This window comes from Juglans regia, chromosome 1, assembly GCF_001411555.2.
Source record: "Juglans regia cultivar Chandler chromosome 1, Walnut 2.0, whole genome shotgun sequence".
NCBI classification, from domain to species: Eukaryota; Viridiplantae; Streptophyta; class Magnoliopsida; order Fagales; family Juglandaceae; genus Juglans; species Juglans regia.
The window spans coordinates 20,731,850-20,749,671 of NC_049901.1; the positions used below are offsets into that span (position 1 = coordinate 20,731,850).

General features: G+C 30.7%; 1 protein-coding gene across 1 annotated transcript; it reads right to left on the reverse strand.

Moving 5' to 3' along the window:
• Positions 1-419: 419 nt before the first annotated feature.
• LOC108996819 (G-type lectin S-receptor-like serine/threonine-protein kinase LECRK1) lies at positions 420-3,068 on the reverse strand. The gene is made up of 2 exons (XM_018972839.2): positions 685-3,068; positions 420-546 (listed from the first exon to the last, which is right to left on the reverse strand). Exons 1-2 carry the CDS (start codon positions 3,057-3,059, stop codon positions 537-539), a joined length of 2,385 nt encoding a protein of 794 aa, XP_018828384.1. The 5' UTR covers positions 3,060-3,068; the 3' UTR covers positions 420-536.
• Between the last annotated feature and the right edge of the window lie 14,754 nt (positions 3,069-17,822).

The window sequence follows — 17,822 nt, forward strand, 5'->3', positions numbered from 1 at the left end:
CTCAATGGAAGAGTAGATAAGAACACATAAATGGTTGTATGAAATGCTTGTAATGAGGAATGAAGAGAATGTAAATGACTAGTGCGGGAATGAATACATGAGAATGCACAAGAAATGTTTGATAAAAAGCTCAACAGAGCCACTGGTATATTGCTACGGGTTCTTCGAGGGACCCAACCTCCATTACAACACTCTAAGTAAAATCTTCCAGAATATTCATCCCCTCTTTCCAGTGCTCTGCTTCCCTTCATATCCATGCAGGAATAACTAACTGATCTAATAAACTTGCAACACGTGTAAAGTAGAAATAACCGACTGCTTACTTAAAAGGAAATATTACAATGATTGGACAACAAGAATTAGAAATAACGACAAGTATAAACAACATACTCCATACTTAGACGGCAGCAACTGAAAATACCAAAAGGGCTCCTCCCAACACGCTGTGTCCTGGCCAGCTTATTGAAACGGTGCACTTCACTCCAGCTAATGGCTTCTTATGCTTCTTTTAGAGTTTCCCTCATTTCCTGCCTCTTCTAAACCCTTCTACAGAAGAGGTCATAACAGATAATAGGTAAATATATGGTGTTATGGGTTCAAATATACAAATATATGTATAGATCATATGAGTAGAATTATTATAACAAGTTTAACAAACCAAAAAAAAAAAAAAAAAACAATTACAACGCAGTTCGGGAAGCATCAAGGGAAGCAAATAGAGATGGAGGGACTGGAATATCCATTGTTCCTTCCAACATCAGGATCACACTCTTCATTGATGGACGCAAAGCAGGGTCTTCTTGAATGCACCATAACCCCACCTTCACTATTCTTTCCAGTGTTTTGAAGTCAACATTTTCATCAGCTTCCACAAGCTTATCCAACTCTCCAGCCACAAAGCAATTATATACCCAACTAGAAAGACTTATCTCGTCTGCCGTTGGGACGTTTACTTCTATACTTCTTCTACAACAGACAATCTCCAAAAGCAAGATACCAAAGCTATATGTGTCTGCTTTCGCTGATATCATGGCATTCTTTTGCCATTCGGGTGCAAAGTAGGAATACCCAGTTGTCTGTTTGCCTCCCATAGTCTTTCTTGATTGATTTGACAGTAAATATAGCTTCGCCAGCCCAAAATCAGAGATCTTTGATGTCCATGTGTCGTCCATGAGTATATTCTGTGGCTTTATATTGCAGTGGATGATATGGACTTCACACCCTTCATGCAGATAGAGGATCCCTCTAGCAACATCAAATGCAATTTTTACTCGTTCTTTCCAAATGGGGCGTATCTCGGCCTTGAAGAGAAGATCTGCAAGTGAGCCATTGCGCATGTATTCGTAAACAAGAAGCTTTCTAGAGCCCTCAATGCAAAAACCAAGTAATTGAACCAAGTTTCTGTGATGAGTTTGTCCAATTGCATTCATTTCAGCTCGAAATTCCCTTTGCCCTTCTTCCACAACTTTCTCTAGCCTTCTAACAGCAATAGTTTTGTTACCTCCATGCATAGTTCCTTTGTAAAGAGCTCCAAAAGTACCCCTACGTAACTCTTCCTTAAAGCCATTCGTTGCTTTCTCGAGCTCTTTATAAGAAAATGATCGCAAAGTAAATTCTTCATTTAATCCCAAGTTCACATTTTCTGACAGCAATCTATACGTACGAACTTGATGCCTGTATCTGCAGAAACAACAGACAGCAAAGAGGAAACACAAGCATGAAAAGAAACCCAAACTTGTAGCAAGAATCAAAACTAGTCCTCTTTTGCTTTCGAATCTGATATTTTCCCTTGTCACTTTGAATAAGGCCGTAGTTGGTTGGCTTTGATCACTTTCAAGAAGGCCATATCCAAGTGGAAGCTTATATTTGGAGCAACTATTATTTCTATACAATACTGCCCCACAGTTACAATCTATCAAGCAAGAGTCGCGGCAATTTCCCTCCTTCACTGATATTACCACAAAGTAAGGATGATCCATCAACAACACATGATGGACCGGAAAGATACTATACAGCATCACTGGATCTTCAGTACCACGTCTGCAATCATTATTATTGAAGTTCCTGTAGCAACCTAGGAACTTATTGCTGTCGTTAAAGAAACGAAATCCGGGAAAACACATACAGTCGGCTTTCTCGCCCATGAACGAACAGTAACTGTTGAGGCCACAGAAGCCTTTGACATAACATTGGTTGGGCAAGGCCGACCACTCTATCGATTTACTTGAGCTATTATCTGATCTCTCAAAGTGGTGTGAATACAATCTAAAGATCCCATCTGCATCAAGGGTTGCCCGGTAGATAACAGCTCCATTATTCTTGTCAGGATATGCGCTATTATCTGCCAAAACACGTTGGGCAAAATCAGTACTAGTTAGCATTGCTAGAACGCCTTGACGACTAAGTGAGATCTTTGTAGTACAAGTACTGTAAGTTCCAGAGGACCAATAAGAGTCATCTTGTTCATACGAGCTGTTTATAACAGGGTAGGCAACGAGGTTTCCATCTGACTGCATAATAAGAGAAAATGGTCCACTCGATTGGTCTGATTTAGACACACTCGAAACTAACTCCTGGCCGATAGACAGATTCTGACATCCTAATATGGTGTCAGTTGGAAAAAGAAAGCTTTCCCAGATTATATAAGAATCATTTTTGTAGAGCACAAAGTTACCGGAATCAAGCATAGCAGCTGAAGCTGCAGGTTCAGGCACATCAGAAATGGATTTTTTAAAACCGTGTCCAGTTCGAAGCACTAGCTTACCATCTGTAGTAAATTCGAGTGTAGAATTTGAGGAGGTAGGTGGGTCATCTCGATTTGCCGTCCAGATGATTATCTTTTCGGTTTGATTAATCAGCCATATTCCGATTGCAAAACCATCACCTTGTGAATAGAAACCGAATGCAAAAAGGCCCGATGGTGAGAGCCATGAAGTACGGTTTCCACTGGGGGAAAGTGAAGAATTCAAGGGTATGACGTTGGAGAGGTTTCTTTGGGCATTTGCGTCGAGAGAAAGTACGAGAACAAGCAGCAAGCGTAGATTTGCTTTAGAAGCCATGAGATGAAGACTGGGAGACAGACACGAGGATTAATGAGGCCAATGACTACCAGATAATGCTGACACAGATATATATATATATATATATATATCTATGAGTAATACTAGAGAGAAGTCATAATAGTAGTGCACACTTTACACTCACTGCGTGGCTACTTCTAGTTGATTGTTCCCAACACTCACTTACGGAGATGTGTGGTCTAGATGATGCCACATCATGTGTGCAAAATGGATGTTCCTAATAGTGGCTTCTATCTATATTTATTCTATATATATATATATATATATATATATATATATATACTAGTAAGATGTTACGTGCCTGAGGCACGTACGCGCAGTTCAAAGCACTAATATATTTTATTAAAATAAACATAAAGTACATATATCTTATTATTTTATTACTAATATATATCTTAAAAGGTATTGAAAGATAGGCTATTTGTAAATTATTATAATGCTTTCCTATTATAATGAATACGAAAAGACAAATCTACATAAATCTGTTTTCCTATTATAATGTATTTTCAAATTAGAAATTGAATCCATGATTATTATTATAATAAATATGCTTTATTAGCATATTTAAATATATTAATAGTGGAATAGAAACTAACAGAAATTATAAAAGTAGCCATAAATTGAATGTAAATGAAAATACAATTATATTCCTGTGTTCTGTAATTATTACAAACAGATGAAAAGTTAATGAAAACCAACATATTCCGTTACAACAAGAAATTTTTGTTAAAATAAGAAAATTTCGTTTCATAGGTTCTTTATATATATAGAGATATATTAGTTAATAAGCAAATTTATCCTTAGCTACTTCCTAATTAAGTTACTAAATATTTCTGAATGCCAAAGAGAAGGAAATAGACTTCACAGCAATTCGGTGAAGTTATTGCAGCCCAAGTTGACTTTGATCCCGTATTGAAAATGAATTGAGATTAGATGAATGGAAATTAAAATTAAATGTTAAATAAAATATTATTATAATATTATTATTATTTTGAGATTTGAAAAAAATTAAATTGTTATTATATTTTATATGAAATATAAAAAAATTATAATGACAAGATAAAATGATATGAAACTATAAAGACTTTCACTTACCTTCATCGTTTACTGTTCATCAGCAACCCAAAACATACGTTTGGTTGTTACTAGGGGTATAACCGGTTTGGTCCGGTTTTCGACAAAATTTAGGACCGAACCGGTATGTATCAGTTTTGTATTTTTCAAAATCGATTACGCACCGATTACCCTCCTAAACCGGTATTTTCGATTTTCGATCTTGTCTGGTCCGGTTTTAAAGTTTATATATGTAGTAACAAAAATAAACATCATAATCAAGGCAGATATAACAATATAATTATTAATAACTAAACCAAAGGTGGAGTTTAATGCAGACAACATGTCCAACTATTATATTTTGCTTCATTCAGTGTCAAAGACCAAGTGCAACCATTATTTTAACTATAAACATCCATTTGCTACAGTGGGTTTATATATGCTAGAATATATATATATATATATATATATTAATATTATAAGCTGCAATTAATTTCTTCACCCGATCCATATATGAAAGTTTCCTATCTGCATGCATATGTTAATTTCTAAGTAATTTCTTATATGTTATTGTTCCTTATTTTATTTTTATTTATTTTTGTTGAGCTTCACATTTTAAAACAATATGAGATGTTGTAATATGCAGATGCAAATGATAAAATAATTTTGGAACATACAAGAGAATTATGGGATTTTTGACTTAGCAGATGAATCGATGATAATGATATGCACATGCAGATGATAAAATCAGTTAAAGACAGATGATATGCAATGGAGCAAAGCCACTTGAAAGCTTTCATTCAACTTAGAATCTCAGATGCTTAATCGAACAAAACAAACAGAACTTTAGGCTAACGTGGTCCTTAGAAAAAAAAAACTAGGAAGTCCGCAACCCAAACATATCATTGCAGATTAAACAAACAGAGCTTCAGTACTTCATTATTGAGTATTGACATTAGACAAATAAAAATACTCAAGAAAAATTACCGTCCAAGTAGAGAGACAATAGAGAGGGGTTGTGGGCTGTGTGAGAGATGGGAGGGTTGCGTGAGATGCTGAGAGACTGAGGATGAGAGGTGAGGTTGGGAACGTTGGATGTAGAGAGGTCATGAGAGGGCAAAGAGGCCGTGAGAGGGCAGAGATGGAGGTGAGTTGTTGAGAGGCGGAGTGAAGAAGAGAAAACGGAGAGGAGAATCTGTGATTATCACGATAGTCTGATTCCTAGAGGTAGAGGGGATGAATTAAGAGGGAAAAAAAATAACTGGGTGTTTGGGGAAATAAATCAGGGTTTTTGGGGGGCTGGGGGGACGACGCCGTTTCTTAGAGTAATTTAATACGATATAAAAATAAAAATAATATATATATATATATATATATATATATATATATATATAGAGTCATATAAATTTTGTTCTAATGATTTAACCTATTAAAAACAATTATTATAGACTTATAGTGATTTAATATAGATTAGTATAACCATAACTATAGTCTATATTAGACTATTAGTATAGCTATATATTAATATTAGTTATATATTAGTGTAGCTATATAATATATTAGACTATATAATAGTATTAATATTAAACTATTAGTATTAGTATATATATTAGTATTAGTTATATATTAGTTAATATAATATACTAGACTATATAATAATATTAATATTAGACTTAAAGTATATTACTAATAGTAATATAGTATTAGACTCTAATATTATTATAAATATTAGTATTTGACTATTAGTTATAGTGATTAGAATAACTATTTGTAATATATTTAATAGACCATAGTGATTTAGTATAACTATATATATATATATTTGTAATACATTTAATATACTATAGGCAAATATATTATATATTAGACTATATAATTTATATATATTTGTAATACATTTAATATACTATAGTCTAATAGCATTAATATTAGCCTATTAGTATAGTCATATATTAGTATTAGTTATAGTAATTTAGTATAACTATATTAGTATAAGTAAAACTAGAATCTATAGTCTATATTAAACTATTAGTATTAGTTAAATTGTTATAGACTTATATATAATTAGTATAGCTATATAATATATTAGACTATATAATAGTATTAATATTAGCCTATTAGTATAGTTATATATTAGCATTAGTTATAAACTATATATTAGTATTAGTTATAAACTTTTAGTGATTTAGTATAGCTATATTAGTATAAGTATAACTATAGTCTATATTAGACTATTAGTATTAGTTAAATAGTTATAGACTTATAGATTAGTATAGCTAAATAATATATTAGACTATATAGTAGTATTAATATTAGACTATTAGTATTAGTTATAAACTATATATTTAATATTAGTATTAGTTATAAACTTTTAGTAAAAACTTTTAGTATTGATTATAAGTATAACTATAGTCTATATTAAACTATTAGTATTAGTTAAATAGTTATAGACTTATATATTAATATAACTATATAATATATAATAGTATTAATATTAGCCTATTAGTATAGTTATATATTAGTATTAGTTATAAACTTTTAGTGATTTAGTATAGCTATATTGGTATAAGTATAATTATAGTCTATATTAGACTATTAGTATTAGTTATAAACTTATATATTAGTATCAACATTTTATGTAATAATTTGTAAATTATAATATGAAATTATTTCATATATGAATATATATAATTATAGATATTATATATAAAAATTTCACATATTAATTTATAATTATACATTATATGTAAAACTTATATATATTAATATATTAAAAATATTTTGTATAAAACTTATATATACAAATATTATTTTATATATTTTTTTTATCAACCGGTTCGGAAAATTCAAAAACTAGAACCTTACTGGTTCCAGCTGGTTTTTACATTCCAAGAATCGGTCCCGGACCGGACCAGTTCAAAACCGGTAAAACCGGTCCAGTCCGGTCTAGTTTTTCAGTTTGAATTTACACCCCTAGTTGTTGCTATCATGTTCGTAACGTAAACACCACATGCTTGGGTTCGCGTGACTATGGTACTGACACTCAAGAAGGTATATTGACTTCTTTTCCAAACCGACACTAAATTATTATTGCTCTGCATGGCATCTTGACTTCATGATCAAGACTCTAGCCTCAAGAAGGTGTGGTTTCAGGGTTGGGAAAGTATCACCTCTCATATCATTATTATAATTTTTTTATATTTTTATAAAAAATATAAAAAATAATTTATACCAAACCCAAAACAAATGTTTGGTTGTTGCTGTCATGTTCGTAAATATCACATGCTTGGGTTCTAGTGATTGTTGGTACCGAACTCAATCTTGACTTCTTCTCCCAATTGACACTAAATTATTATTGCTACGCAAGGCATCTTGAATTCATGATCAAGACTCTGGCCTCAAGAAGACTCGGTTTCAAGGCTGGATAACTATCTCCTCACATATAATTACCGAGTGTCGACAGTGGGGTCCCGCACCCCGTTACCCCACCCCCGCATGGCGGGCCAGGCAATCCCGCTCTGCCCATGGGGGTCGGGCCCTTCGTCCCGCATCTAGGGCCCCTAGTGGGGGTGGGTGGCGGGGAGGGCCCAACACCACCCTGCCCCTACTTACATATATATAAACATAACAATGTAATTATATTTTACAAATTGTGTATATATAAATATATACTATAATTTATTAGACTTGTTCACAAAATATGCAATGACAAATTTAAAAATTATAGTGTAAAACCTAATACACTACAATACACAAAATATGCACTAGCAAATTTAAAAATTAAATAATTTTTAAATTATAGTCATATTTTCAAAATTCAAATTTATAATTTGAGTCCAAAAATGTATTTTTAATTACTTTTGGATTAGAAATAATTTTTAAATCAAGTAAAATGTAGTGTTTGTTTTTTAATTAGATGATGGCAGGGCTGATTGGGAAGCCCATCCTCAGATGATAAAATCAGTTAAAAACAGATGATATGCAATGGAGCAAAGCCACTTGAAAGCTTTCATTCAACTCAGAATCTCAGATGCTTAATCAAACAAAACAAACAGAAATTTAGGCTAACGTGATCCTTAGAAAAAAAAAACTAGGTAGTCCGCAACCCAAACATATCATTGCAGATTAAACAAACAGAGCTTCAATGCTTCACTATTGAGTATTGACGTTAGACAAATAAAGATCCTCAAGAAATATTAACGTCCAAGTAGAGAGATGTTAGAGAGGGGTTGCGGGCTGCGTGAGGGATGCGAGGGTTGCGTGAGATGCTGAGAGAGCGAGGAAGAGAGGTGAGGCAGGGAACATTGGATGCAGAGAGACCATGAGAGGGCAAAGATGGAGGTTGTGAGTCGTAGAGAGGCAGAGAGTGAGGAAGAGAGGGGCACCGACGGAGGGACTGAAGGATGCGATGGAAGTTGTTAGCCTGTTACGTGCGGCGCAGTTCCTAGGGGGGGGGGGATCTAGGGTTCCTAAGGTAGGGGGATCTAGGGTTCCTAGACGCTGTTTCTTAGAGTAATTTATTACCATATAATAATAATAATAATAATAATAATAATAATAATAATAATATACATATATAGTCATATAAATTTTGTTATAGTGATTTAACCTCTTAAAAAAAATTATTATAGACTCTTAGTGATTTAATATAGATTAGTATAACTATAACTATAGTCTATATTAGACTATTAGTATAGCTATATAATATATTAGACTATATAATAGTATTAGTATTAGACTATTAGTTTTAGTATATATATTAGTATTAGTTATATATTAGTTAATATAATATATTAGACTATATAATAATATTAATATTAGACTTAAAGTATATTACTAATAGTAATATAGTATTAGACTCTAATATTATTATAAATATTAGTGTTAGACTATTAGTTATAGTGATTAGAATAACTATTTGTAATACATTTAATAGACTATAGTGATTTAGTATAACTATATATATATTTGTAATACATTTAATATACTATAGTCTAATAGCATTGATATTAGCCTATTAGTATAGTCATATATTAATATTAGTTATAGTGATTTAGTATAACTATATTAGTATAAGTAAAACTATAATCTATGATTCTATAGTCTATATTAAACTATTAGTATTAGTTAAATAGTTATAGACTTATATATTAGTATAGGTATATAATATATTAGCCTAGTCTAATAGTATTAATATTAGCCTACCAGTATAGTCATATATTAGTATTAGTTATTGTGATTTAGTATAAATATATTAGTATAAGTTTAACTATAGTCTATATTAAACTATTAGTTTTAGTTAAATAATTATAGACTTATATATTAGTATAGCTATATAATATATTAGACTATATAATAGTATTATTATTAGCTTATTAGTATAGTTATATATTAGTATTAGTTATAAACTATATATTAGTATTAGTTATAATCTTTTAGTGATTTAGTATAGCTATATTAGTATAAGTATAACTATAGTCTATATTAGACTATTAGTATTAGTTAATTAGTTATAGACTTACATATTAGTTTAGCTAAATAATATATTAGACTATATAATAGTATTAATATTAGACTATTATTATTAGTTATAAACTATATATTTAATATTAGTATTAGTTATAAACTTTTAGTAAAAACTTTTAGTATTGATTATAAGTATAACTATAGTCTATATTAAACTATTAGTATTAGTTAAATAGTTATAGACTTATATATTAGTATAACTATATAATATATAATAGTATTAATATTAGCCTATTAGTATAGTTATATATTAGTATTAGTTATAAACTATATAATATTATTAGTTATAAACTTTTAGTGATTTACTATAGCTATATTAGTATAAGTATAACTGTAGTCTATATTAGACTATTAGTATTAGTTATAAACTTATATATTTGTATCAACGTTTTATGGAATAATTTATAAATTATAATAAGAAATTATTTCGTATACGAATAAATATAATTATATATATTATATATAAAAATTTCACTTATAAATTTATAATTATACATTATATATAAAACTTATATATATATTAATATATAAAAAATATTTTGTATAAAACTTATGTATACGAATGTTATTATATATATATATATTTTTTTTATCAACCGGTCCGGAAAATCCTAAAACCAGAACCGGACCGGTGTCGGCCGGTCTTTACATTCCAAGACTCGATCCCGGACCGGACCAGTTCAAAACCGGTCCGGTCTGGACTGGTTTTCCAATTTGAATTTACACCTCTAGTTGTTGTTACAATGTTCGTAAAGTAAATACCACATGCTTTGGTTCCCGTGACTGCTGGTACCGACACTCAAGAAGGTATCTTGACTTCTTTTCCCAACCGACACTAAATTATTATTGCTCTGCGTGGCATCTTGACTTCATGATCAAGACTCTGGCCTCAAGAAGACTCGATTTCAGGGTTGGATAACTATCTCCTCACATATAATTACCAGGGGTCGGCAATGGGGTCCTGCACCCCGCTGCCCAGCCCTCGCATGGTGGGTCAGGCAATCCCGCTCTGCCCTTGGGGGTCGGGCCCTCCGTCCCACATCTAGGGCCCTTAGTGGGGGTAGGTGGCGGGAAGGGTCCAACACTGCCCTGCCCCTGCTTACACATATATATATATATTATATAAAGATAAATATATTTATATTTATAAATATAACTATGTAATTATATTTTACAAATTGTGCATATATAAATATATACTACAATTTATTAGACTTGTTTAGAAAATATGCAATGACAAATTTAAAAATTATGGTGTAAAAATTAATACACTATAATACACAAAATATGAATTAGCAAATTTAAAAAGTACATAATTTTTAAATTATAATCATATTTTCAAAATTCAAATTTATAATTTGAGTCCAAAAATGTTTTTTTAATTACTTTTGGATTTTGAAAAAATTTTGAAATAAAGTAAAATGTAGTGCTTTTCTTTTTTTAATTAGACGGAGGCGGGGCAGATTGGGAATCCCATCCTCAGATGATAAAATCAGTTAAAAACAGATGATATGCAATGGAGCAAAGCCACTTGAAAGCTTTCATTCAACTCAGAATCTCAGATGCTTAATCAAACAAAACAAACAGAACTTTAGGCTAACGTGGTCCTTAGAAAAAAAAAACTGGGAAGTCCGCAACCCAAAAATATCATTGCAGATTAAACAAACAGAGCTTTCGTGCTTCACTATTGAGTATTGACGTTAGACAAATAAAAATCTTGAAAAAAAATTACCGTCCAAGCAGAGAGACGTTAGAGAGGGGTTGCGGGCAGCGTGAGGTATGGGAGGGTTGTGTGAGACGTTGCGAGAGTGAGGAAGAGAGGTGAGGCCGAGAACATTGGATGTAGAGAGGCCGTGAGAGGGTAGAGAGGGAGGTCGTGAGTCGTAGAGAGGTAGAGAGTGAGGAAGAGAGGGAGCAACCAATGAGGACCGGGAGGACGAGGCTGCTTAGCCCTACACGTATACAAGTAGAAAACGTAAGGCGGAAGGGTCTGGGGGAAATAAACTGAGGTTTTTTTTAGGGGGGAGGAATCTAATGTTTTAGAGTAATTTAATACCATATAATAATAATAATAATAATATACATATATAGTCATATAAATTTTGTTATAGTGATTTAACCTATTAAAAAAATTATTATAGACTTTTTAGTGATTTAATATAGATTAGTATAACTATAACTATAGTCTATATTAGACTATTAGTATAGTTATATATTAATATTAGTTATATATTAGTGTAGATATATAATATATTAGACTATATAATAGTATTAATATTAGACAATTAGTATTAGTACATATATTAGTATTAGTTATATATTAGTTAATATAATATATTAGACTATATAATAATATTAATATTAGACTTAAAGTATATTACTAATAGTAATATAGTATTAGACTCTAATATTATTACAAATATTAGTATTAGACTATTAGTTATAGTGATTAGAATAACTATTTGTAATACATTTAATAGAATATAGTGATTTAGTATAACTATATATATATATTTGTAATACATTTAATATACTATAGTCTAATAGCATTAATATTAGCCTATTAGTATAGTCATATATTAGTATTAGTTATAGTGATTTAGTATAACTATATTAGTATAAGTAAAACTATAGTCTATAGTCTATATTGAACTATAGTATTAGTTAAATAGTTATAGACTTATATATTAGTATAGCTATATAATATATTAGACTAGTCTAATAGTATTAATATTAGCCTACCAGAATAGTCATATATTAGTATTAGTTATAGTGATTTAGTATAAATATATTAATATAAGTATAACTATAGTCTATATTAAACTATTAGTATTAGTTAAATAGTTATAGACTTATATATTAGTATAGCTATATAATATTTTAGACTATATAATAGTATTAATATTAGCCTATTAGTGTAGTTATATATTAGTATTAGTTATAAACTATATATTAGTATTAGTTATAAACTTTTAGTGATTTAGTATAGCTATATTAGTATAAGTATAACTATAGTCTATATTAGACTATATAATAGTATTAATATTAGACTATAAGTATTAGTTATAAACTATATATTTAATATTAGTATTAGTTATAAACTTTTAGTAAAAACTTTTAGTATTGATTATAAGTATAGCTATAGTCTATATTAAACTATTAGTATTAGTTAAATAGTTATTGACTTATATATTGTGATAACTATATAATATATTAGACTATATAATAGTATTAATATTAGCCTATTAGTATAGTTATATATTTGTATTAGTTATAAACTATAAAATATTATTAGTTATAAACTTTTTGTGATTTAGTATAGCTATATTACTATAAATATAACTGTAGTCTATATTAGACCATTAGTATTAGTTATAAACTTATATATTAGTATCAACATTTTATGTAATAATTTATAAATTATAATATGAAATTATTTTATATTCGAAAAAATATAATTATATATATTATATACAAAAATTTCACATATAAATTTATAATTTTACATTATATATAAAACTTATATATATATATATTAATATATAAAAAATATTTTGTATAAAACTTATATATACAAATATTATTTTATATATTTTTTTTATCAACCGGTCCGGAAAATCCTAAAACCAGAATCTGACCGGTTCCGGCCTGTTTTTACATTCCAAGACTCGGTCTCGGACCGGACTAGTTCAAAACCGGTCCAGTCAGGACCGGTTTGCTTGTTTGAATTTACACCCGTAGTTGTTGCTATCATGTTCGTAAAGTAAATACCACATGCTTGGGTTCCCGTGACTGTTGGTACCGACACTCAAGAAGGTATCTTGACTTCTTTTCCCAACCGACACTAAATTAATATTGCTCTGCCTGGCATCTTGACTTCATGATCAAGACTCCTCAAGAAGACTCGATTTCAGGGCTGGATAACTATCTCCTCACATATAATTACCAGGGGTCGGCAGTGGGTGGCGGTGTTGGGCCCTCCCCGCCACCCACCCCCATTAGGGGCCCTAGATGCGGGACGAGGGGCCTGACCCCCAAGGGCAGAGCGGGATTGCCTGACCTTGTGTATATATAAATATATATTATAATTTATCAGACTTGTTCACAAAATATGCAATTACAAATTTAAAAATTATATAGTTTAAAAACTAATACACTACAATAGACAAAATATGCACTACAAATTTAAAAATTACATAAATTTTAAATTATAGTCATAATTTCAAAATTCAAATTTATAATTTGAGTCTAAAAATATTTTTTTAATTACTTTTGGATTTAGAAATAATTTTTAAATCAAGTAAATTGTAGTGTTCTTTTTTTAATTAGACGGAGGCTGGGCGGATTCCCAATCCGCCCCGCACCCCACCCATCGGGGCTGTGGACGGGGGTGAAAATCCCATCCGCGGCCCCATGCGGGGCGGGGTGCGGGGAAGGGGTGGCCTCGCCCCGTAGGGGCGGGTAGCACCTTGAATAATTACTATAATTTTTTGAAATTTCTATATAAAATATAATAAATAATTTAATTTTTTAAAATTTTTAAATAAAAATAATATTAAAAAATAATATTTTATTTTACTATCAACAAAACTTGTCATCTAAACTACATAACTAAATGAGACAGTCTTCACGTAATTTCCATCATGTCTTTCGATTATAGAAGACGCGGATTTAAATTCAATAGGATTAGGAAAACGTTATATTGACGACTTTGTCATAATGTCTTTAATTCGTAGAGGCGGAAATATGTTATACAACATGAATCCAATATGAATACAACACGAAACTAGTAGATTTGAATTTGATATAAAGGAATTAAGAAAATGTTAATTTCCATCATGTCTTTTGACTCTGAAAGTCCTAGACTGAAATTCAATAGGATTAGGAAAATGTTATAGTCATGACTTTTCCATAATGCCTTTAATTTATAGGGTTGTCAATCTGTAACACGACGTGAACCACACGAACACGATACGAAATTAGCTAATTTGAGTTTGATATAAATGTGTTCAAATAAAATTGGATTGACCCAATAAGGACAATTAATAAAGTACGGGTGAACCGGGTGCTTAACTAGAAGTTAACTGCAATGACCCGTTTAAATTTTATTTTAAAATTAAAATTTTGTTATTGTTGAGTTGTAATTTTGGTATTGCTATATATGCTTATGGTTGAGATTGTAATTCTGAATCTATACTCATATTTTTTATTATCGGGTTTGTAATATTAGTTTTATTATAGCTTAAAATTTGAAAAATACTAATATTTCTTTTAGTAAGTAGTCTTATTGTGTTTTTAAGATATTGTGGTTACTAATAAATAAAGATTTTAATTCTTATGTGAAATTATATTAATTAGGTCAAATGAGACGTTATGCGTGTTAGTTCAATCCATTTACATTAAATGAGTTGAAATGACTCGTGTTGTGTTGATCTATATCTAATTAACTATTAAACGAGTTAAAAAGAGTGATATGACACGACTCATAATTTAAATTAGTTGGGTTAAGCTTTGAAAGTTTGACACATTTAGCTTAACGGGTTGGATTTGGATTGATCTATATTGTCAAATGCTCATGACTTGACACAATACTAACAAGACCCTTGAACACAAATGTCTTTGTCTATCCGCAGATTGCACAATTGCCAATTACACAACCCTGCCGTGGGGGTAAACATGGATTATGTTTTAAGTGAATCACTTTGGTGACAAAATAGTGATTTACGTTCTACTTGATTATCCGCAAACATACACAACCCTACCACAAAGATAAACATGACCTCTATTTCTATTTTTTATATTGTTCATTTACGCTTGTGCCTAAGATCTTTTTGTAAATAATTTATATTGGATAAATGAATGTTTCTGAAATTATCACTATTATTTTGTGAATTTTCTTGTTCTACATTTTGTAATTAGCTCATGTTTACACACTAATATATGTTTGCTGTTTACTGAGTTGTTGATAACTCACCCCTTATCTCTACAATATTTTCAGATAATTTTGATGGTTCAATTGAGAATCAAAGAGTAGGAAGCTTGAGGAAGATTTATTGAATGTAGGAGGATAAGTGCTAAAGGGTACAAGTGGTCATCAGAGAGTCCTATTCAGTATAATTATTATCATTATTTTGATTTAGGGTATTTTGAGATGTGAATACTTTTATCGACTACTTGTGGAGATTTTAAATTCATTATGTTGTGGTCTTTGCATAGGAACATATACATTTAGTTTGGATAATGAATTTATGGATTATGAAGACTTTGGGATATATATTCATGTGAAGGAGTATTATATTTAGCTGACAGGTCGTAACTCCCTGACCCTTTGGGTACGTGACATTACATGTATTGTTGGGAAGGATTTCAAATGATTGAATACTTAGTGGCAGTTGTGGATTTGTATGGTTTGGCCATTGTGACTGTCATAATGTCTTTAATTCGTAGGGGTGACAATATGTAACATAACATGAGTCCAACACAAATATGACACCAAATTAATGGGTTTGGATTTGATATAAGCAAATTAGGAAAATGTTAATTTCCATCATGTCTTTCGACTCTAAAACACCCGGATTCAAATTCAATAGGATTAGGAAAATGTTATAGTCATGATTTTTCTATAATGCCTTGGGTGCCAATATATGATACGACGTGAACCCAACAAGGACCTGACACAAAGTTAGGAGATTTGAGTTTGATATAAATGGGTTCAAATAAAAATGGATTCCCATTAAGACATGATTAATAAAGTACGGGTCAACCGGGTTCTTAACTAGAAATTAATTCGCAATAACCTATTTAAATTTTATTATTATTGAGTTGTAATTTTGGCATTACTCAATATGCTTATTGTCGAGATCATGTAATTTTAAACCTACGTTCGTATTTGTTATTATAAGGTTTTTAATATTAGTTTTATTATAGGTTAAAATCTGAAAATATTAATATTTTTTTAGTAGGTAGTCTTATTGTAACGTTCCGTCCCCGAGGGTCCGGAGAGTTAACTCATATAACCTGATAATCAACTCTAACAAGGCTAGAGTACTTCCAAATTCAAGAATATATATTTTTCCAAACCTCAAATCAAACGTAAATACTTCAATTAAATAAACTATATAAACTCATCTATCCAATTTTCAATCCAGCAACTCAAAAAATCAACTCTTCTTCATGTCTCAAATAACAAACTAGAAATAATGAAACATTAACATAAGTCTCCATAAGCCGTCTAAATCCATTGAAGCAACTTAAGAAATATAAATAACTTCTAACATCAACACTAATACCACGAGATACCCAACAACCATTCCCTGCTAATCTTCTCCATAAACTCTAATACTGATACTCAGCTGAACCATCAATGTCATCTGAAATATTATGGAGATAAGGGGGTGAGTTATCAACAACTCAGTAAGCAGAGAGCATATACTAGTATGTAAACATGAGCATTTATAACATTTGATAAGTAGGACAAAACATTTACTTTCAGAATGCAGAAAAAAAACTTTGTACAAAAGTATTAGAGCGAAATTTTCAGAAAAATAAACTTATTCCAAATAGAAAATCCGTTAGCATTTCCAAACTGAAACATTATAATTAAATCATCTCTTAGCATCACATCGAGACAATACCATGTTTAACCCCCATGGTAGGGTTATAAACCACCATTATACCCGTGGCTGGGCCATATTCCATGTTTCACCCCCGTGGTAAGGTTATAAACCACCATTATACCCGTGGCTGGGTCATATTCCATGTTTCACCCCCGTGGTAGGGTTATAAACCACCATTATACCCGTGGCTGGGCCTTAACAGATACAGAACGGATTTCATTGAAAATCCGGTTACAATCATATACAGAATCAGAACTTCATGCCAAGATTTTCAGATGACACATCATATCAAAACAAAACACTAAAAAGCTTCAGATCATTTCACATGTTCGAGATAAATATAAACAAAATATGCTCATTTGTTCATAACAAAACTTTTAGAATTTCCTTATTCGCTCTTTTACATAGTTCAGAAACAAAGTGCACAAAACTAGCTCATGCCTACACCAGTCATGACAGAAAATACTTTCTTTTATATTGAATTTATGCATATGCAGAATAAACATCTGGGGTTGTTTTCAGATCATTTCTTTTAAAAAACAAACAC

Bases quoted from the DNA above. Each gene is read 5' to 3' on its own strand.
- LOC108996819 (XM_018972839.2), bottom strand. From the start codon at position 3,059: ATGGCTTCTAAAGCAAATCTACGCTTGCTGCTTGTTCTCGTACTTTCT.